This window comes from Nelumbo lutea, chromosome 4 (genome assembly GCF_056320005.1).
Source record: "Nelumbo lutea isolate HS-2025 chromosome 4, American lotus-T2T, whole genome shotgun sequence".
Classification (NCBI taxonomy): Eukaryota; Viridiplantae; Streptophyta; class Magnoliopsida; order Proteales; family Nelumbonaceae; genus Nelumbo; species Nelumbo lutea.
The window spans coordinates 99,474,874-99,498,957 of record NC_142687.1 but is presented as its reverse complement, the minus strand read 5'-3'; the positions used below and the strand labels follow the sequence as shown (position 1 = coordinate 99,498,957).

At 34.8% G+C, this 24,084-nt stretch overlaps 1 protein-coding gene across 17 annotated transcripts; it reads left to right on the top strand.

The window, feature by feature from the left end:
• Positions 1 to 305: 305 nt before the first annotated feature.
• On the top strand, positions 306 to 23,858 carry TCP2 (TEOSINTE BRANCHED 1, cycloidea and PCF transcription factor 2). 17 transcript variants are annotated; one of them, XR_016112921.1, is made up of 8 exons: positions 391 to 896; positions 1,077 to 1,106; positions 1,187 to 1,323; positions 1,431 to 1,617; positions 1,843 to 3,658; positions 5,479 to 5,527; positions 22,906 to 22,969; positions 23,598 to 23,858. XR_016112921.1 is itself a non-coding variant. In XM_088984519.1 (6 exons), exon 5 carries the CDS (start codon positions 2,257 to 2,259, stop codon positions 3,610 to 3,612), a length of 1,356 nt encoding a protein of 451 aa, XP_088840645.1. In that variant the 5' UTR covers positions 387 to 896; positions 1,077 to 1,106; positions 1,187 to 1,323; positions 1,431 to 1,617; positions 1,843 to 2,256; the 3' UTR covers positions 3,613 to 3,658; positions 23,598 to 23,858. The 17 variants fall into 17 exon arrangements, 6 of the variants coding, with proteins under 6 accessions (XP_088840639.1, XP_088840645.1, XP_088840642.1 ...); XR_016112920.1 differs by lacking the exon at positions 5,479 to 5,527 and having other exon boundaries at positions 388 to 896; positions 22,906 to 22,981; XR_016112916.1 differs by having other exon boundaries at positions 388 to 896; positions 1,077 to 1,323; positions 1,431 to 1,622.
• Positions 23,859 to 24,084: the final 226 nt, after the last annotated feature.

Below are 24,084 nucleotides of genomic sequence, written 5' to 3'. Positions count from 1 at the left end.
CAACCTAATTTAAAAATCTACATTTTTCAAAAAAATTAAAAAAGTATACAATATATCATTGATTTTTTTTGAATAAGCTTCAAGTTATATTCTAATAAATTTTCTTTTAAAAATTCATCCCCTTTGTTTGTAGTCCTCTAATTGAAACCTAGCTATTAAAAAATGGTATTGTAAGAAATTAAATTTTTGGTAAAAGTTATGTGTTCAAGAAATCATGTTAAAAATGCATATTTCATGTTGTAGTAAATTATGTTAAAAAGCTTATTTCTTCCTTTATTTTTTAGAGGATCAACCATAGAAAAGGCAATTTGTTAATGTGTGATAAAATAAGGGCAATCATGTAATAGAAAGATTATTTAAAGTGAAACGGCGTTATGTCTGTCCTTTCCCGATAAGCCCGGTGATTGCTCGGATGGTGAACGCTTAGGGCATTGAAGCTCGAGCTCCTGTCCAGATTTCGGATAAAAACCGCCTTTTTTTTGTTCGATTTTTCAGACAGGAACCCTAAACGCAAACACACACACACTTTCTCTCTTCACTTTTACTCAAAGACCAAGGCGATTCTTGTGACCTCAAAATCCATGGAAATTCAGCTCGAAATCCTACAATTTCAGTCAAAATTTAACCTCCGTTAATGGCGTATGCACAGATGCCCCGAGCAAAGTTGCAGGGCTTTGTAGCGAAGCTTGCGATAGAGAGGTAAGAGCTCGCCGTACGCTTTCAGGGAGAAGGAAGAGCTGAACAGGAAGGAGGACTTTGGGCTTTGGAATTCGAAGCTCGAAAACCGGAGCAGGAAACAACGACACAGGAAATCCGGTTTCGCGAGAAGAGATACTTCGGAGGAGGTCTTCTCGTCGTTCCAAGCCGCTTTAATCGGTCTTCGATTGACATCTGAGGTGAAATTTTGCTAATAGATTCAGTATTATAAATCACATTAATCGATTCCTTCGTCATTTTATATCTCCGATTCTTCAATGCCTTGGTATCGAATTCAACTTTCTTGGACGATGTTGAGAGCTGCATATGTTTGAGGTTTTCTGTGACAAACCGTCTATTTTCTTTATTTTGTGACTCAGGAAACAATCTGCTGAGTGAGAAGCACAGTGGTAAGAACTAAAACCGTAGATCCACAAGGTCTAAAGCGTTGTTTTACTGACCATATTCTTGCCGGATCTTCGAATTCTAGTTTTAAGATTCCGATTGAGGAGAAACAACCTCAAAATTTACGTTGGAGCAGTTCAATTCCGCCATTTTTATCATCGCAAGCTTGAAATCTGAAGCATAAGCTCAGATCGGAGCCTAAATTGTAGAAGTGGAAACAAGGTGATATTTTTCTTCTATCATTTGTTTTTCTTGTTTAATTTGAAGCTGTTCAGTACCTCCAGACTTACTACTGTTTTCTGGCATCTGCCATTTTTTTTTTCTGGCAGGAAGCTTTAGTACGAAACGAAAAAGTCTCAGATCGGTCTAAAATCTAAATTGTAAATAAAAAGGGACGAGTGTGTAATTCCGCCTTAGTGATTGTCGTTTCCGCCCGTTTTTCCTTTTTTTTTTTTCCGCGAAGAAGCTTAAATCTGAGGCAGAAAAGATCAGGAGTTGAAATCTGAGGAATTTTAGGTGAGGTAAGCTTTTCTCTTTTTTATCTTTTCTTTTCTTTTTTTTTTTTTCTTTTTATCCTCGTCGATTTTTAAACTTTTGTACACCATCTTTAAAGGTAGAATAGGATTAGAGATCCTTGGTTTAGACTCTAAACAGTGGGGATCTCAATGCTCAAACGGCTCTTAAATCCTAATAACTCTTAAGTGACTGTACGACATCTAAAGCATCTGATGCCCTTCGCAGGCGACTGAGCGGTTCTGCTAATAAGCGAAGAGTGAAAAGCACCCACCTTGCACAGGCACAGCTCATCTATTTAGACTCTTGCTTTTGTAAGGACTGCAAAAAGCTAGAGGGAGCTGCTGACACTTCCGGCCCTCGAGCGCGATATATCGAGCGTGGAAAACGGCTCTTTATCACAGAACCAAGTACTGAGACTCGTCATCAATGCAAAAGGACAGTGTCCACCTGCACTCAAAACCCTAATTCAGTTTCTTAGACTTTGCAAGAAGAGTCCCTCACTTCTCTCTCTATCCCTTTCTCTCTTGTCGGGTTCCGAAGAAGAAGCAGAGAAGAGACATAAGAGAAAAAAAAAGAAAGAAGGAGAAGAACCAAAAGGGTCTAGTTCCAGTTTTTTCTCGAGAAAGGCATGAACGTGGTATGGAGGTGGACGACATTCAACCATGTAAGCTTTCCAGGATTGGCAACGGTCGAAACGATACAACCAAGATAGGGCAGAAAGCAGGAGAGCAGTACCAAGATGAGGACGACGACGATGGAGAAGGTAGAGGAGGTGGGTGTGGTAGTGGTGGAGGTGGAAATGATACTGGTCGCCTTCGCCAGTGGCCTGCGTCGAGGATTTTCAGGGTTTCTCGAGCATCTGGCGGGAAGGATCGTCACAGCAAGGTCTTAACGGCGAAAGGGCTCAGAGACCGTAGGGTTCGTCTTTCAGTCTCCACTGCTATCCAGTTCTACGACCTTCAGGACCGCCTGGGTTATGATCAGCCAAGTAAAGCTGTAGAGTGGCTGATTAAAGCTGCTGCAGACGCCATTGCCGAGCTTCCTTCTCTTAACAGTACCTTTCCCGATACACCCAAACAACCAAGCGACGAAAAGAGGCCCAATGCGTCCGAACCCAGATTCAACCCTGCCGAGGTGGAATTAGAAACCGACCCTTCTTATCAGCAGCAACAGCAGCAGCAGCATATTTCTTTGACGAAATCTGCCTGCAGCAGCACCTCCGAGACCAGCAAGGGCTCCGTTTTATCTCTTTCCCGGTCTGAATCCCGAGTTAAAGCCAGAGAGAGGGCTAGGGAGAGAGCTGCGAAGGAAAAGGAGAGGGAGAAAGAGAAAGAGGATACTCATGCTGCTCATCAGCGGGATGTGAACCATAATTCCCAGAGCACTTCTTTCACGGAACTCCTCGCTGCTGCTGCTGCTAATGACAATGGCACCAGCCCCACTACATCAGCTCAGCAAAACCTTGGTTTATCCAACTTCGTCCTGAAGCCACGACACGTGCCTTCTAGTCCCATGGATTACTTTGGCGCAGGGCTTTTTGGGCAGGCATCGTCCAGAGCACATAATTCATCTGGGTTTTCCAGTCAAACCCACTTTGGGAACCCTCATCAGCTTTCAATGGCAATGCAATCGCCTTTCAGTGTGACAGGCGATCATCCTCCGGAGCTGCAGCAGTTTTCGTTTTTGTCCGATCATCTAATCCCGGCCGCTGCTGCGGCTGGGAATGATTATAATGTTAATTTCACAATCTCTTCCGGCCTTGCTGGTTTGAATAGGGGGACCCTTCAGTCCAATTCACCATCTCCGTTGCCTCATCTTCAGAGGTTTTCTTCTCCTGTTGACGGATCAAATGTGCCATTCTTCATTGGAACTGCAGCTCCAGGGGCTGCGTCTGTGGAGAATCATCAATTCCCAGCTGGGTTTGATGCTCGCCTGCAACTCTACTATGGCGATGGGTGCAGGCATTCAGACCTGAAGGGTAAAGGGAAGAACTAATAATCTGGAAGAGCAGATCACACTCGGCCCGTCATCTTCGTTGCTGGTAAGAGTTAACTCATTTTTTCTTCTAACTAATCTGTTTTTTCATTCTCTTTTGCTTTTCTCCTGTTTTTCTTACTCGCCCTCCGTTATTGATGATATATGTTTTTAGTTTAATCAAGAAAATTATGACTGCGTTCACTATCTTGGTGACTGTTTCGTTTAATCGTTTCTGGTTTCTTTCATCACATGAATTGTTAGTTGGAAGGCTTTTTAGCTAAACTTTTTTGAGACCATCAAATTCAAACCTGGCAATTGTTATTTGTTAGTCGTTTTCTTTTGATTGCAGATTTGCAATCTGCTGGATTGTCATGGTGATTCCCACGTCGATTCATGCGATCGTTGGTCGGGATCGTCTAGATGTCTGCTTTTGTGCCTTTTGCATGATCTTTTCCAGTTTTTCTATGGCCAGTCCAGGTGTCGAGCAATTTGATGAAATTAACACCTTCTCCCAGCACTGTTCATTAATGAATTTTGAATCCCTATTTGCCTGTCTAGACTCTAGAGTCCGACCTAAAACTACACATAATATCATAAATGTCCGTTGAGCTGCCAGTTGTCACTATACGAGGCAGATGTTCAGCCTATTGTCGGACGTGTCAAACTCATCTTCATTTATCGACCGTGAATCAAGTACATGTTCCCTCGTCAAGTCCAGCACTGTTCTTTAGGTAAACCTTCGTAGGTCTTAGCGTTTCAATAATCAATAGTTTCTTCCCTGATCTTTATGGCTGCTATTTCCCTATTGTCAGAAGTACTTGAACACTTTCATTACTGTTGATTGAAAAACATATCATTGTATTGATTTAACGGCTAACGGCATCAAAATGAATGTGAAAAGATATTGACCTGGGGATTCTCCAGCTGCTTGTCTACATAAAGCACTTCAAATTTGCAAGTTACTAATCAATTAATGGTATCAACTACCGCCAAATTAAATACCTAAAAGAATAAAAAACTATTTCCAAATTTAAGTTTTGCAACTTTATATTAATTGGATTATCTAGATAAATATGAATAGCAAGCAGATTACAAATATCCAAAAAAAGAATATCAAGCAGATAAAAAAATGTCTGCATTTTATGTCAGGTGATAAAATACATTAAATATATGGGTTTCATGGGGCTACACAATATAGGTAGCCCGTCCCGGCGTCTTCCATACCTAGGGGCTAGGGGTGATCATGGCCTAATTTCGGGTATATAAATTTTTAAAATTTATTAAATATAATATTTTATATCATATACATATAATGCATGTATAAAATTTATATATATGATGGATGTCATATTCTAATATATTTATCTATATGATATAAAATATAACATAAATAACATATGAACATGAGATGTTATATTTGGAATACAAAACGTAAGGGGATCCTTATCCATACCCATAACTCACCCACCCCATGTGTCTTAGAACATCCTTCCCTTAATGTTGTAAACTTTTTATTTATTTATTAAAGAGGAAGTCAGTGGGATGGTGTATTTGGAACCACTAGGGTCTCATGATTATTTGTTAATAAATATATATTTTGTGGGTTGACAAATGATAGGGAGTGCTAGATTGTAAGATATAGAAAATTTGTGGAGAGATTTATCGGTCTCTAAGTTGAAAGGCAAGAATTCCATCACTACATCATATTTCACTTTTGTTATGATTGTACGATCTCCGAATTTTTTACTTATAGATATTTTCATTCCTTAGATCAAGTCTATCAAGAAAATTTAGAAAGAAATATTTGATTGTTTATATTTATGAATCTTAACAAGAATTATATAGTATCATAATAATTAAATAGACATTTTTTAATTTATGCAGCCGACTTCACATGGTTGGGATGAGGCTTTGGATGATAATGATAATAATGGTATTTTTAGTTCTATCATTTTTCAGCATTTCCCAAGTTTGTTCTAATAGTCCATATTTTATATAAACTATAGGATTATGTATTTATTATGTATATATATTTAATATGATGTATTTTTTGAAAATTTTCCCTAGCAAATCCATCATTCTCATCATCATCACTTAAGCCTTGTTTCAACTTTGTGGAATAAGAGTTGGAACTAATAGTTAGAACAAGCCTTGTTTCAATTGTTTTTTTTTTTTTAATTTTACCATTCGATTTTGTCCAATGCCATATCCATCGTTAAATTATGGGTACTTAAATAATTTCTTATTACTTTCACTCAAGTCCTTTTTTGCCTATCTCTTAGCTCATCTAGCCCTTTTAACTTGTAGTAGATCACTTTTCCTAACATGTGTCTGTAGATGGTCTTATATTTACGTGATCAAACCATCTCAATACTTTCTCTCATTTTATCACCTATTGGAGTCACTTCTCTTTTTTTTTTTCTTTTTTTTGTATAACTTCATTCTAACCTTTTCCTTTCTAGTTTTACTACTCATCCATCTAAACATTTACATTTCTACCACTTTTGTTTTTGGGCATGCTTCTTAACCATCCAACACTCTGCTCCATACAACATAGTCGGCCTTATAATTATTTTATAAAATTTTCCTTTTATTTGACATGGTATTTGTCTGCCACATATGACTCTGGATTATTGAACCAATGGATGAGATCACATTGATTTTATCTCTTTGTCTTCAATTCTAAATGTACCCTGATTTGCACTATGATGGTGATTATTATTATTATTATTATTATTATTATTATTACTATTAGTATTATTAGTATTATTATTATTATTATTAAATTTACATTCTCTGGTGTTATCCATTTTTTTATTGTATCCATACATATTAACAATATATCCTGATATATTTCTTAAAATTGTCTTTTTGACACTCTACATTTTCAATACTTTGAACATTGGTTGTGTCCCTTGCATCAACATTTGGAAATCATGGCATATGAATATATTTGTAAGTACATTACATACTCGTATAAAATAATTTCAAAATCTCAATAGATGTGTTCTTTCTCATTTCACTTTTTCCAAAGAGTGTCAATGACATTCTTCTTTAAGCCCTTAGGCTAATTTCATTAGTTAATAGAAGAATCACAATCCTCCTTTGAAAACCCAGTGGTTAGATGAAGTGACTAACCTTGGAATGCAAACATGCTTGTTGATTATATTTTTTGGTCAAAGTTTCATGCCAAACACCAACCGTTGACATAATTCCAAGTGATCAAATGCTGAGTTACCTTTTACATAATTTCTAAATTTCATGTTGGATTTGAGGTTATCTCTTAATTTTCCAATTCATGAATGAGGGATTATGTATCAAATGTTTTTTTTTTCTTTTTTTTTTCTTTTGTACCTATATCATCAGAGGCTCTTTTTGCGGTTATTTCTTCTACTAGTAAATATGTACGTGCATTTGCACATGACAATATCTCTAAGATAAAACTATTTATAATTCATGGGCAGTTTCTGAACAATTACAAGTGGGTAGTTTCTGAGCAGTTATAAGTGGGCAATTTCTAAAGTGAGAGTATAGGACATATATGTCCTCTTTATGCCCACTATATTCTTAGACAAGGGGATAGAAAACATCCAATGAAAATTGCAGAAAAAAGGGGCATTCACTCTTTTATAGGTAGTATAGACTATTTGCCTTTACCATTGGATATGTCTTCTACGGAATGCCTCAAGAACCATTTACTTTTTAGCAGTTATTAAGGATTTCAAAATCCATGGGTTCAGGAACATGTGCAATGACCCATAACTTTGCTTTGATGCAAAGAGGACCACATAATAATTCCATCCAACTCAGCTACAATGGAATCATGCTCACTGATTTTCTTTTTTAAATGTCTGCAATATTTTCATACACAACTATAACACAAGGTTTTAAAAGGCTAAAGGTGGAGGTGAGGTAGTTGGGTGTTTGAGAGTTAAGGCATATTCCTCAAAATTTATGTTATATATTGTATATATGAATATGGAACATCATACTGGTACTAAAAGAATAATATTTTTATTTAGTTTTACTGCTATTTTTCATAGTTTTATCTTATTTTTTTAATTTAAAGAAAAATCTCCATTATCATTTTCTTTTTGTTTGTACATTGGTGGATCCACTGCCATGTGTTATGGGTGAATATATAAATGGAGACAATATTCTCACATATGGTACATTAGGATATAAAGTGACATATACAATTATTATATTTAGTAAGAGAAAAGCAAATGGATATTTTTGGGTAAAAAAAGATATTACGAGAGTTTTTTAATTAAATTGTCTTTTTAATTTATTTTTAAAAATGCTGAAGTAAAACTTTATCAAGAAAAATGTATACAAGAATGTGGAAATATGTTTTTATTATAATCCACCAAATATAGTTTTATTGAACAATATAGATGATTAAATCAATATTTTTATTTTTGCTCTCTTCAGAATTTTAGTGATGATTAAATGAGGCGCATACCTCATCAAATTGAGACATGAGGCATTAAAGCATATGCCTCACCAAATATGAGGTTTAAGCCTCTTTATCTATATCTATACTACTATTAAAAGTGTGAAACTTTTGTTTAACTAAAATACCTCAATTTTTGAATTTGGTTATTCTATAATTGTAAGGATAAAATTGTAATTTGAACAACCACTTTTCCCCTCTTCAAATCCCTTTCACTAAGTCTTATATTTAAGGTATAACTTTCACTAACATTCATTGTTCCCATTTTGACTAGAATATCCCTATTTTTGAATTTGATCCCTCTATAATTGTGAGGGCAAAAAATGTAATTTGGAGTGTTACATTTCTTCTCATTTAGTGCCTTCTCATATTATGGCATTAACTTTCATTCTTTCATTGAATTCCATATTAAGTAACCATATTAAAGAAAAATAAGTGTGATAAAGAATAATTGCTTTTATGTTTTATCAATGATAGAAATTATATATAAATTCAAAACCAACATAGAAATGGAGTTGTTTTTCTATTTTGTGGCGAGTCAACAAAACCAACCTTTTTGGGACAAATGTGTAAACCCTTGATAGGCTTGTCAATGATATCCGAAACTCTATAGCCCAATTTGACCTCCGATCTGATAATCCAGTATTTGGATGATGTGTTTACATAATTGGAGCAGATTTAGATTTGACTCCATCTAATCCGATTATATTATAATATTTATTTTTTGAATATATAAAATCTATATAATTATATTTAAATTATAAAAACATATTTTTATATTATGTTATATATAAATTTATGTATATATATAATAAACTCAATATTTTATGTTTACATTAATTTATTATATATATAAAAGTTGAAAAGTAATTAACTTTTATTTTTTGTATTTTAAAAAATTAAAACAGATTTGGATTAAATTTGAATCCAATCTGAGTCCATTTTGAATCTAAGGTCTTCAAATCCAATTGGATTTGAATTTTTATTAATCCAAACCAAATCCAATCCATTTATAGCCCTAACCCTTGATGTCATAATAGTAGTAGTAGTAGTAATAAAAATTGTCATGTACAAAGCACATATACACTAATTCATTCAAAATGCATCAAGAAAAGGTGTTTTGTCTTTGCCTCAAATGCCTCAGTGCCTTTTAAAACCATGCTATAATATATTTACTGTATTTAAACCATGAGAACAGTTTGAACAATTCACTGGTTTAATCAACCAAGTGAACAGTAGGGGTTTGCAATATCGATGATATTTGGCAAAATATCCCCGGAATATCTTTATTTGCTTGGTGGCGATACAAAATCATTCAGGAGTCTTCTTTTTTCAAATATCCATGATATTTTGCTAATATATTGGTAGCATTTCAGACTTCATTGGAAGACTATATGTTTACAGTTTAAAAATTTAGAATATTATTAAAAACTTTTCAATATTTCATTAAAATCATTTTGATTTTTAAAAATATTTTCCTAAAAGAACTAATACGAAGTTTATTATTGGATAATTAGCTTACTACTTTGATATGATTTACTTACTAAATCGCTATAATTCAAAAGAAAAAGAAAAATGCATATAACTACAAAAGAGTATTCTCAATCTAATCAAAAAATTTATTAATAATACAGATAAAAGTTATAATGGCAAATGATTGACATATATAAAGAATAGAAGATGACTAAAGACCAAAAGGGAGACAAAGAGAAAACTACCTATTATAGTCTTTTAATTTTTCCTATTGATATTTCTATTTATCTAGTTCCTTGCTTTCATTTTTTGAACCTTAAATATGCAATTATATTTCTTTTAATGATCTCTTAAAGGTTTATTAACTAATTTCATATTTCTCAAAAACTTTCATGTTTTTTAGATTTTCCAAATATCTTAGTAAAATTAGCAAAATAAAATTCTTCCAAATATTGAATTTGAAATTACCCATCATAGACATAAACACTTTTTTAAGTTACACATTGAGATACTCTTTCCGAACATACAAATCACAGAAATGCATCAATCAAAATAAATCCAAGGCTCAAATGATTATAGTTAAGATATGAATACATTATAAATACATATTTTAATAATTTATGTAGAGAGTAAACTACTAGGATACACTTGAACAATGATGGAAACTGGTGGAATAATTAAAATATTCACTGATACGTTTACGAAACCAATATGAATCTAATTACTACTTAAAATTGTTGGTAATAGTCTTTTTCATGTCTTTATTTTTCTTTTTTTTCCTTTTAGTTTATTAGTTCGTACAAAGTATTGATTTGTATTAGCTAATACTTATCAATAAATTATTAGTACTATCAATTCACCCTGATGCAGGTGAAAAAGCATTGGAACTAGGCCATATCTGCCCACGCCCAGTGTTGCATATGGAATAATGGATGATAACGAGTGTGCTAGTTTGAGAAGGGTTTTTGTAAATTTTAAATCGTTCCTGTCTCCTCAAACCTCCCTATTCATACCTTCTTCAAAACAGGTAGTGGGTTTTCTGCATATGAAAATGAAAAACCTTTCTCAGCCCTATTCTTTTCACACTTGAAGGTGGCAGGTTGGGTTGGCAGCCAAGTCCAGAAACCACATCAAATTTCCTATTATATATAAACAATAAACAAGCAAAACAAACATCAACATTTTTAAGTTATAAAATCTCAAAACCTATTACTACCACCCTATAATCCTTTTTTCTCAAAAAAAAAAAGTCCTGTTAGGGGAAGCACATACTGGGTAGAGTGGAAATTAATATGAACAGACATCAAAGTTTTCAAGTTATAAAATCTCAAAACCTGTTACTACCCTATAATCCTTTATTTTTTCAAAAAAAAAAAAAAAAAAATCCTGTTAGGATGAGCACATACTGGGCAGAGTAGAAATTGCCATCCATGATCCATACATGGGACTCTTCCATCTGGATGGTGAGCATGTTGACATGCATGCGTTGAGTCCAGCACACCACAAATTCTTAACATCTACATGACATCTTTTAAATCTCCTATATTTAGCTTATTTTACATTATTGAACATGTACAAGTGTGACATCAGGTGTTCCCGGCTTACGCTTCCTTGTGAATGGGAGGCTTATGCTTGCTTTGAGTAATGCTTCCAGACGATGCTTTGCACGCCTTTAAATCATTGATCAATATCATTGTTTATTATTATTATTATTATTATTATTATTATTATTACTATTATTATTACTATTATTATTGTTATTATTTATGCTTGATAACAAATTCAACATTTTAGAATTCAAAATAGTATGAACTTTTTTTATTCTTTTTGGTAAAATGAACTATTTTTAATAGTATGCATCTTTAATAGATGTGTCCACAAATCCAAGTTTTCTTATCTTTGCTGAGTTGGATTACTGGGCATGTTTTGGATTCTGACTCCCCTTTCTGTCCGTTCAGCACTGTCACTGCAACGTTCTAGGAACCTTAAAATACGATACATATTGGCCTAAATCGGCTGTATCGTATATATAAATACATAAACTCTGTTTGGTTTGCAGGAATAGAGGTTTGAAATCAGAATTCGAATGGGCTATTTTGATTCTAATTGTTTGATTGGACAAAACCGGAATCCCATTTTCATTTCTGATGAAATGGCCATTCCCTACCCCTTTCTTAGTTCTGCTGATTCCAATTTTTATTCTCATTTCTGTCTAAACCAAACAAATTACTGGAATAAATTATTCGGATTTTGATTTCAAAAAATTCTAATTCCGATTCCAAACTGCAAACCAAACGGACCCTGAGTTTACTAAAAATACCAAAACGTCTTTCATGCCTCCAAGTAGCGGTGATCATCATTGGGCGATGTCTCTTTGTCTTAGAGGTTCAAATTGGGGTTCCTGAGAGAAAAACCTTTGTTCTTTAGAAACTAGCAAGGAAGCTGGCTGTAATTCCAATTTGGAAATTGGATTATAGGGAATATCGCAAGGGTTCATCTGTGGACATAGGCAACTATTGCTGAACTACGTTAAATCTTGTCTTCTCTTCTTATGATCATTATTTACTTTCATGATTTTTTTTTATGGTTTTGATTTTTCATAGGAAAGAAGTTAATGATGGCATGATGCTCTATTTAGCAAGACCTCAAAGAATGTTTAGTACCATTCAGTACCATGTCAAAATTTTTTATTTTGAATTCTGGTTATCAGGTGCATTGCATTTGTATATGCATGGTTGCGTAGTTTTTGCATGTCTTCAAAGCAGGTCAAGAATTGTCATGTTTTCTGGATTTATTCGTCTGGAATTGCGAAAGGAAGTCTTAAATATAGTCCTACATATAACTGTCATGATATAAATAAAAAACCGTAACCTATTTATCGGTTAACTACATATGTATGGATTTGGAAGATGAAAAACTCCATCTTCAACTAATATGGTCTTGAGAGAAATACAAAATGGTGTTTTTTGCCGTATCTTTTCATTTTATGTTGTAAGGTTCTTTTATGGAGTCCGGAGTTATAATTATTGGCCTACTGACTGTATTTGTATGCAGCATGATGTTTTTCTATAATAAAATCATTGATATTAATTACAGTTATCACTGTTGTAATACTCATTTTTGCCACATCATTTTTTGGATATATTCATATATTGTTTTTTAACTGTCCAATACTTTGTTTCGCATAGTATAGTTGGTCTTACAACTGTCTTATAAAATTTCCCATTTGATTTAAGTGGTATTTGCCTTATTGCCTATGTAACATAATACTCTAGATGCACCCTTCCATTTTGTCCATCTTAGTCTGATTCTATGAGTGACATCCTCAATCTCTCCTCTCATTGTGAATTATCGATGAATTATCTCTTGATCTTCAGTCCTAAGTGTGCCTTAATTTATCATCCTTTTATTATTAAATTTACATTAACATATATTCTGCTTTATTTCTATTTGTTTTATAATCTCTTAATTTTGCGTTTAACTTTTTGATCCTAACTCGATGAAGACAGAAAGGAATTCAAATTGCATTAAATGAATGAAATTGTGAGAATAAATACAAGTGGTGATATACAAAGATAAGAACTGTATACTTGCTTGGACTCTTAAGTTTCCTGGGTTTATCACTACGTTAAAACAGTCAGAGAGATAGAGAGATAAGATGATTCGTCTGATCTCCCCCCCACCACCCCCACCCCTCAAACTGTGTAGTGGGAGAGGTCACACAAAACTTGTGTCCAAAACTGCAAAACAGAGCCCTAAAAGGCTTACAGCACATTAGCAATTTGATCTATAGAACTAATGTGTTTAACCCTCAACTGGTGTTTCGTGACTTCATCACATAGAAAATGCATGTCAATTTTGATAGCTTGGAGCGAGCATGGAGAACAGGATTCAAGGAGAGATATGTAGCGCCTACATTATCACACCAAGGTGGCGTATGCATGGACAAAGTAAGTTCATGAAAAAGAGATTTGAGCCAAAAGAATTTTAGCTGTTGTGGCAGCCACACTTCGATACTCAGCTTCAATGCTAGACCTGGATATATACAATTGTTTTCTTCTTCGAACACCACAAGATCAGGTTTTATCCAAGATATATTCAAAACCAGTATGAGATTTCTGATCATTAGGATTTTCATCCCAATTGGCATTAGTGAAGCATTGAGTTGACTACAAGAGGAGAAGGGACAATGCAAAGGCCATGATGTAGTGTACTCTTAAGATAGTGAAGAATACGCTTAAACGTACAAACTTGATTAATTGAGGAAGAGATCATGGAAGCCTCGGAGAGAGACACACCAGAATGCTGACTAAGAGTATCACTAGCAACTGGAGTGGTTATGGGCGTGGCGCCATTAAGGCCAACTTTAGCCAATAGGTTTAGAATGTACGTGCTCTGAGATAAGTAGAAACCAGTCTTAGTGCGAACAAATTCAACAACAAGATAATAAGGTAAATCACCAAGATCCTTGACGGAAAAGTGACAATGCATGCCCTTAATAAACTGGTGAATAAAGGAACTAGTGATGATGATATCATTGTTAGAGAATAAAACCTATTCATGGACCTCATTTAACAGCTTAAGCTTTTAGGTTGAATGGTTCTTTGAAATGATATCAGAGCCACTTTGACCAAGTGGTCTAGTGTTTGATTCTTGTCACCCTCATTATAATAAATTAAGTTTCAGCACAAGGTATGGGTGGGCCTGTGCTGTCCACGCTTCAAGCCCAAGGGGGTTTCATGTGAGGGGGCATGTTAGAGAATAAAATCTCAAGGACCTCACTTAACAGTTTAAGCTTTTAGGTTATTTGAGTCATCAACATAAATAAGAACATATGTAGCTATGGTTACGGTGATATGAATGAATAGAGAGAAATCAGAGGCTGATCCTTTGAAGCCAATGGAGAGCAAAAAGGAACTTAGCTTGTAATATCAGGTTTGTGGGGCCTGTTTAAGGCAGAAGGTTGTTGCATGAATACCTATTCTGATAATTCACCATGAAAGAATGCATTCTGCACTTCAAATTGCTCTATCGACCACCCATCCTGCACTTTAGAGGACTTGGCTATGAGACTGAAAGTTTCATTTGTAGTTAATGCCTTCTTGCTGATGATATCTCTTAGCAATGAGATGAGCTTTAGAAGCTTTATGAAATCCCTTAGCAATGCTGATGAAATCCCTTTTTACCGTCAATTCATCGTTTAACACTGTATACCCATTTACAGCCATGGATGTTAGAAGCTTTATGACAGGGAACGAGATCCCAATCACTATTGCACTTAAGTGCAGCAATTTCCTCTTCCATAGCTGACTGCCATTTGGGGTCAGAGAGGGCTTGTTAAAGGGTTGAAGGTTCAAAGTGAGAGAAAAGGATAGAATATTTGGAGGCTACATGAGCAAGTGGGGTTTGAGAGTTTAAGAGCTTGGTACAGGGTCAAACAATGCCATCTTTGAGGTGAGTTCGCATCAGATGTGTATTGAGAGATGGGGGGGGGGGTGGATCCGAGAAAGGTGGGGTGATGGGGGATATAGGGAAAGTGGTGAGGGTTCAGTGCTTAATGCAATATCACACATAGAGGAGGGCAATGGTGTAGGCAAAGTGGTCAAGGCGGTAGTCGGAGGGGTGGTGGGGAGCCCAGTTGGAGTGGCAGTAGAATAGTTGAGTGTGCATGATCAAAAGTGTTGGACTTTTTAATCTCATAAGAGATTTAATCCAATGGGTTTGATTGGTCAATTACATGAGAATTTGCACCTACATTTTCTTCATATTTCTTCATAAACTATTTAAGGAGCATGAACCAGACTTAAAAAATACACAATTTTGAAATCTGCTTTCTCTCTCTCTCTCTCTCTCTCAGTCCGGTCTGCTATAGTCTTGCAGAAGATTTTTTCAGAGATTCTTCAACAATTTTATAACATTATTCTATAATGGAGACGGAAGCAATCATGACTTCAATCAAAATGATGAACTAAGATCTTGTTCGACTATACCAGTTTGACGGAGCAAACTTCAGTCGATGGAAAGACAAGATGATATTCTTTTTGACCACACTAAAACTATATTATCTATTGGACCTGAATTTGCTATCACTTCTTGAACCCACTGACAAAGACTCAGAAAAACTAAAGAAGGAATGAGCAAAATGAGAAGATGACGTACTTTTGTGCCGATGACACATATTGAATGCCTTATCAGACCAACTCTATAACTTCTACAAGGAACATACATCTCCAAAAGAAATTTGGAAGGCCTTGGAATTCAAATACAAGGTACAAGAAGCAGGTACGAATAAGTATCTTATTGTAGAATACTTTGACTTCACCATGAATGACCATAAACCCATACTGGAGCAAGTTCATAAACTACAGGTGATAGTCAACAAAATTCGATCCCTTGACATCATCATTCTTGAATCTTTCCAAGTGAGAGCAATCATTGCCAAATTTCCACCCTCTTGGAAGTATTACAGGAAGAAGATTCTGCACAAGGCTGAAGAACTTACCTTGGAGCAAATTCAGCAACACCTTTGTATTGAAGAAGAGTCTCGGATTAGAGACACTAAGGATAAGACCCTAGTCGGTATACTGAACTCTAAGGTCAATTTTATGGAAAACGGATTGAAGATGACTAACCCTGCATTACAAGTAAAGAAGAATGATGGGAATTTCAAGAAGAGCAATAATAAGAAAGGATGTTGCTATGTTTGTGGAAAGAAGGGGCATTATGCCCGAGTTTGCCGACATCAGAAATGCGAAACCAAATCTGCAAATATGGTAGAAGATAATCTAGTGACCATGATTACTAAAGTCAACATGTTAGAATCATCTTCTGGATGGTGGTTTGATTCAGGCGCCACAGTCCATGTTTGCAAGGACAAGTCCTTGTTCAAGACATATGAAGAAATGACTGATGGCCAGGATGTACAAATGGAAAACTAAATATGTGTTGCTGGAGGAGGCAGCGTAGAGTTGAACTTCACCTCTGGAAAAATATTGACTCTACTGAATGTTCTCCATATTCCTGACATTAGAAAGAACTTGGTCTCAGTAAATCTTGTCTGTAATAGGGGATTCAAAGTTGTCTTTGAATACGACAAGCTAATCATATCCAAGAATGAGATGTTTGTTGGAAAGGGATATGGTTGTAATGGTATGTTCAAATTAAGTATTAATGAATGAAAAGTTTCTCCTTATATTGTTGATTCTTTCTCTTTATGGCATGATAGATTAACACACTTGAATTTTAAATCCATAAAGAACATGAGCAAACTTGGTATAATTGCTTACAATAATGAATCAAGTAAAAAATGTGAGATATGTGTAAAATCTAAAATGGTTAAGAAACATTTCCCTAGTGTTGATAGAAATTCTCAACTTCTAGAACTAATTCATTCTGACATCTGTGAACTCAATAGTGTATTAACTAGAGGAGGTAAGAGATAGTTCATAACATTTATATATGATTTTTCTAGGTACACCTATGTCTACCTTATGAGAACTAAGGATGAAACATTTGACATGTTTAAATTGTACAAGACTGAAGTTGAAAATCAACTAGAAAAGAATTTGGAATAATACATCAGTGTTCTTTTCCCTATACCCCTCAACAGAATGGTCTGGCCGAAAGGAAAAATATAATATTTATAGAAATGATAAACTATATATTGTTAAAAGCTAATGCACCCTTAAACCTGTGGGGGGAAGCACTCCTAACAGTTTGCCATTTACATAACAAAATGGTTTCTAGAGTTAATAAAAAATGCCTATATGAATTATGGATAGGAAGAAAGCCTAATTTAGCATATCTAAGAGTGTGGGGGTGCTTAGTATATTATAGAGTTTCATATCTTAAAAGAACCAAGTTACGACTTAGAGCTAAGATAAGTATGTTTGTTGGATATGCAGAATATAGTAAGGCCTATAGGTTTTAGACTTAGAGTCCAACATAATAATTGAAACTAGAGATATTTAATTTTTTGAAAATAAACTATGTTTTGAATCTATAGAAAATGATAGAGAACCTGGAAGAGAAACTTAGATCTCAATACCTGTTGATAATAATGGGACTGAAAAAAGAAATTATAAAATTGTAACACCTACAATAGGACCTAAAGAAGTCAAAGACAAAGAACAAAACACTTGGGTTCAGATTTTATCTCTACTCAGTCAATTATATTTTTGGTTGAGGCTGATAGAGAGAAGATTTTAAATAAGATACCCATTATCCTGAATATTGAAAATGACCCAAAAATCTACAGTGAGGCCATGACCTCTAGAAATGTTGCTTTTTGAAAGGAAGCTATAAATGATGAAATGAATTCAATAATGTCAAATAACACATGGGTACTAATAGACCTGTCTTCATGATCAAAACCAATAAAATGTAAATGGGTGTTTAAAAGAAAATACAACACTAGTGGAACTATATAAACTTTTAAGGCTAGATTGGTAGCCAAAGGATTTAGTCAAAAAAAAGGGATTGATTACTTTGACACCTATGCACTAGTGGCTAGAACAACTTCTATTAGAACACTCGTAGCATTAGCATCCATTTATTAAAATTGCTTTTTTAAATGATGATTTAAATGAAGATGTTTATATGGAACAACTAAAAGGATTTGTTCTTCTTGAAAATGAGAAGAAAGTCTGTAAACTGGTTAAATCACTATATGGATTAAAACAAGCACCTAAATAGTGGCATGAGAAATTTGATTATTGCATTATAACTTTTGGTTTTAAACATAATAGTGCTGATAGATGCATCTACTCAAAATTCACTGAAAATTATGGAGTAATTGTATGTTTTTATGTTGATGATATGCTTATTGTGGGTACAAATATGGTTGGCATAAATGAAATTAAAAACTACTTATCATCCATTTTCGAGATGAAAGATTTAGGAGAACTATATACCATCTTGGGAATAAAAGTTAAAAAGCATAGTAGGGGTTATATATTAAGCCAATCACATTATATTAAGAAAGTACTTGAGAAATTTAAGCATTTAGGGTTTAAAGAATATAGTACACCATATGATTCTAGTATAAAACTAGTAGAAAATACTAGTAGAGCAATTGCACAACTTGAGTATGCTAGTGTAGTAGGAAGCTTGATGTATGCTATGCTTTGTAGTAGACCTGATATTGCATTTGCAATAAGTAAACTTAGTCGGTTTACAAGTAGTCTCGGTGCAGAGCACTGGAAGGTAATTTGGAGAGTTATTGGGTATCTCAAGAGAACCTTGAAACTTGGCTTTTTTTATTGTGCTTATCCAGCTGTATTAGAAGGGTACACTGATACAAGTTTGATTAACGGTAATGGAGATAACAAGTCCACCTCTAGATGGATTTTCATCCTTGGTGGGGGTGCGATCTCTTGGGTATCCAAGAGACAAACTTTTATATCTCACTCGACCATGGAATCCGAATTCATAGCCTTAGCGGCTGCTGGAAAAGAAGCTGAATGGATTAGGAATTTATTATTGAATATAAAACTTTGGCCTAGTCTTATGCCTCCAATTTCCATTTACTGTGATAGTGAGGCAACTCTGTCAAGAGCCTACAGTGGTAACTACAATGGTAAGTCCATACATATAAGTCTGAAACATGAATTGTTAGGCAACTGATTCAAGATGGAGTCATCATTATAATCTATGTGAGGTCAAGTGAAAACTTGGTTGATCCTCTTACCAAGTACTTAGCTAGAGAATTAGTAAGAATGACAACCAAAGAGATGGGATTAAGACCCTTTACTTAGTCACCCATAATGGTTATCCAACTTGAACTGAAAAACCATCAGTATTGGGTTTAATGGGCAACAAGTTACAACTTGAACTGAAAAACCATCAGTATTGGGTTTAACGGAACACATAGTGGAATTTCACCTATGTGAACATAGATGTGGTGTTGCTTCTCATGAGAGTTTGGGTTTGCTATCGGGATTGTTCATGAAACCAAGAAAGAAGTACATGGCCATAACAGTATTGAGCAAAACTTGAAACTCTTGCAGAGACTGTGCATTTTTGTGTGTATGAGTGTCTCCGGTCTGTCTTGAGAGTAATTGGTTTAAGGTCTTACCACCAATAACTTTGACAAGGATTTGAGATATCTATATTAACAAAAGGTTTAAGTTGATAAACACCTTTTGTATGCATAACTGTGTCATAGTAGTTTGGATTGAGAGAGAACTATATAATTAATCAATCAATGTGGGAGATTGTTAGATTTTAATCTCATAAGAGATTAAATCCAATGGGTTTGATTGGTCAATTACATGAGAAATTGCACCTGCACACTTGATTGAAAAATTAGTTTTTCTCTTACAAAACCCAATTTTGAACTTGTCCCACATTGGAAAATTATAAGCTTTGTTTTCAATATTTTAAAAGGAGCTAACTTACACTCCTTAGAAAATTATAAGCTTGATTGGTCATTTACACTCCTTAGAAATTGCACCTACGTGTGCGACGCAATGAGGCGCACTTTGCTCGCACTAAGCGCGATTCACGAAGGGCAGCTTTGGTTTTTGTGCGATGCTGACCGTTGATCACCATTGATGAGATCAACTACCATGATTCGATCGGGTGTGATCAAGAGGTATAATTCAAAGTTAATAGTCATTAATTGTTAACCATTTTTTGAATAGTCACAACATTTGAAAATTGTGACAGTTCAAGGTGCCTTATCTAAATCAACACCTACATTTTCTTCATACATCTTCATAAACTATTTAAGGAGCATGAATTAGAATTCAAAAACACACAATTTTGAAATCCACTTTCTTTCTCTCTCTCTCTCTGTCTTAGTCCGGTCTGGTACATTCTACAGAAGGTTTTTTCGGAGATTCTTCAACTTTGTTGGTTGCAGATTTTCGCCCAAGGCTCTGTTGTATCTTGGGAACGGATTTGCCTGCAACCCAACAGCAAACTCGGTGAAACTAAGTGGGGGCAAATAACATTCTAAAGACAGTGTCTTCAGATGCGCCTCAAACCTTCTCCTCCAAAATTACAATGACCCCATTTTCCAACAAAAAGTATCTAATATGTTGAACGGGAAGAATGGTTCGTCGAACAAACATCGTTTGATATGTACTATCTCTCTGATAGGTAAGTGGAGGCACAAACATCCCTTGTGAACATTATTGTAGCCAAGGAAGACACAAGGGAGAGAGCAAGGCTTTGGTTTGTGAGTATTGTATGACCGAACATGAGGGTAGCACAAGCAATGAAATACCCAAAGAAATAAGAAATCCGGTGTCTTCTTGTATAGCAGTTCCAACGGAGATTTATTTACAGTTGATAGTGTCCTGTTCCTCGAGTAGACAACTGTACAAAAGGCTTCCCACCACTTGGAGAGCGGCGCCAAGGCTTGGGCAAGTAAGGCAATGAGGTCTCTTAACAATTCCGTTCTGCGCTTGGGTGTAAGGGCAAAAAAAGTTGATAGGTGATACCATGTTGCTCCAAACAGCAGTACATTTTGAAATATTCTCTACCATTATCTGATTGAAAGCACTTGATAGAGGTACCCAATTGTTTTTCCACCATAGTTTTAAATTTCAGAAAAACAGAGATAATTTCACTCTTATAATGTAGAGAAATAATCAATAAATTCTAATATTATAGCCATGAGTAGATGAGATTGGGGAAGGATCCCATACATCAGAAGCAATCAATTCCAAGGGTGTGATAGGTTAATAGAAGAAGATGAGAAGGGCTGTCTGTGACTCTTGCCCAATATACATGGTTGACAGAAAGATATCTGTGTTGCCAGTAGGAAGACCATAAGAACAAACAATAAAAGTAGTCAAATTAGAGGGGTGTCCCAACCGCTTATGCCAAATGTCCAGATAGGCTCGTACACCAACAAGCGCAGAACGATTTATTGGAGGGACGCTAAATGATAGAGACCTTGCCTATTCTCGCCTTGAAGAAGTGTCTGCCCCATTTGCCCTTTACAAAGAAACAGTGAGGGGGGAACTCAAACAAGAAACGCCACATTGTTATCTTTAGTAAAACGAGATACAAAAAATAAATTTCTAGTAATGACAGTAACATGAAGAACATGTTTAAGATATGAAGACTTATGCAATTTGGATTGGCCCTACTTAGCATTTATACTACTTCGGTCTCGGGCTTTGGGCCAAGCCCATTGAAATTTTGATGAAACCCCAACCCAAATCCACCCAAATCTCCTAGTCTGTTAGTAGGCTTCCAGCAACTAGTTTGGTAAGGTTTTCAATAGCTAGTTTTGCCTAGAATTTTCCAAAAGTTATTTTTTTCTCTATCCAAGCATGGGGGATCCAGATATTGTCTTTCTTTTTAAAAGAAAAAAAGAGTTTTCATTTGAGAGTGAAAGAGCCCTTAGTTGGATGAGTGAGTCTCCTTTCACTTGGACGAATGGGTCCCAACCCCTTGGATGAATTCTCCAAATTCTGTTAATCTATGTAGTCAATATTTCCGTAAAAAGTTGCATTGAATTTCCTTTTTATTTTATTCCTGAGTTATTTCTTTCTTGCTACCTGAGCTATGCCAATATTGCTACTCTGTTGCAATCATTTTTCTTCTAAACGTAACTCAGAAACAAAAGATAGCAATCTTGAATCATTATTTGCTTAGCAATCAAATAATCTAAAAATTTCATGAACTGTATATATTACCCACAAACAACTATACATGACTCTCAAGAAAAATAAGCTGCCTGAACATGGATCCATTCAAGCTGAGCAGAAGGTTTATTGGAAACCCAAATTTGTTCCAATCTGTAGCCCATAATTAGACCCAATACGTGGCCCAACTTCAGATCTGATATGCATTCATGTCCATGATTAAGAAAATGGGTTGGTCAGCAGATCCATGACTCAAGGGGCTTTTGAAACAAAATAAACTTGTTTTTGCTTCAAACCAGAATTAAAGAACACATGTTATATTTTAACTTGAGAAAAAACACATTTACAACGAAAGAACATTCCATGTTTTTTTGGAAACAATTCATTTCAAAGCTAGTTTGTTTTAATTTGTTTTTGAATCTCACAAAAGCAATTCACTTTGAAAAACATCCTCTCAGTTTTCCAGTTATTGTTTGAACATTTTTAAAGCAGGGCGATCTAGTGTCATCGCTGTATTTGGTCAGTACATGTATTACTGAAAACCTGGAGAAAGTAAGTTTCAACTAGTATTTACATCATATGCATAGTTGTATACATGCATATGGTTATCATGCTTGTGAACATCATTTCCATGGATGTATTTTCAGGAATCAGGAGCATAATTGCATATCGTTCCATACATGTGTATATACATTTGTGTACATGTAAATAATTTGTGGCATATAATAAATGCTAGAATTCAACAATCTGTTTAATCCATCAAATTCCTCTTCGACACAGGTGCATGACCTATTTTGCAAAATTCGAAGTCAGTATATAGCCCAAATTGGGGCATTAAGTCTCGGTAACTCTCAAGGTCCTTTTTTATACATTTTGAGCTAAACTTGCTTTTCCTCTCTGAAGCTTCACAAACTTGGTGATGGAATTATGAAATTGTTCTTTTTTTCTTTTTCCTTCTCTAGGTTCTTATTTATTCATATCCTTTTGGAGCCAAGAAAATGATCATGCTAAAGTAGGCAACCAGGAATCTACGTAATAAAAATTATTAATTTGTTGTCTGGTTTCTAGTCCTTATTTGTCCACTCAAACCCAGTCTCTGATATAGAAAACAAGATGGCATTGAGATTTCAGGATTTTAACTTTGCAAATGAACCTTTCACTCAATTTGAAAAGAGTACAAATACAAATATGTAGAGTGCAAAATCATGTATTTTGTATGCATTTACACTTTACATATTTATATTTATACTCTTTCCAAACTGAACCTTTATGTCTCTAATTCTTTATGTTCTATAATAAACATAAAAAATAGTTAATCCTTATTACAAACTGTATTCTATCTTTATTTTCATATACATACCAAAAGAAAGCAATGCATCAACAAAAAATAATGTAAAACGTTCAATCCATTTCAGGTTTTTAAGATACCATCGTATTAAAATGTTTCGTAATTTGTATTGCAACTGATGCAGGTAAATGAACAAGTGTGGCGGGCCGTGGTGAATGCGTTAACTTCCCTACCTGAGGCAAAAGATAATATTATTATGTTCTTAAAATTATTAATATTTGTATTCATCCATTTTTAAGTCCTTTCAGCTTGCTCTGGTATATATACATATATATATTTGGTAATTTACATGCATTTGAGTATTGTGTGTTTCATTGAGATATAACATTAAACATCTCTCAGTTTATCAAATCATTTCAATGAGCTTCTTTTCTTGGTTTCGACATTTTGTTTCTTGTTTGCCATCTCTCTTCACTTGTTACCAGCCACTACTTCACAATTTAATGGTATTTTATTTTAATCTGGTGTGCTATTTTAGGTCTGACTTATAGATGGAAATCGAAGCCCCTTCTTCTGTATCTAGTGGTTGCCTTAATTAGATTGCCAATGGTTCACACAACTGATCATTCTATACTGTTCGGGTGATTCATAAAACACAATGTAGATGGTAT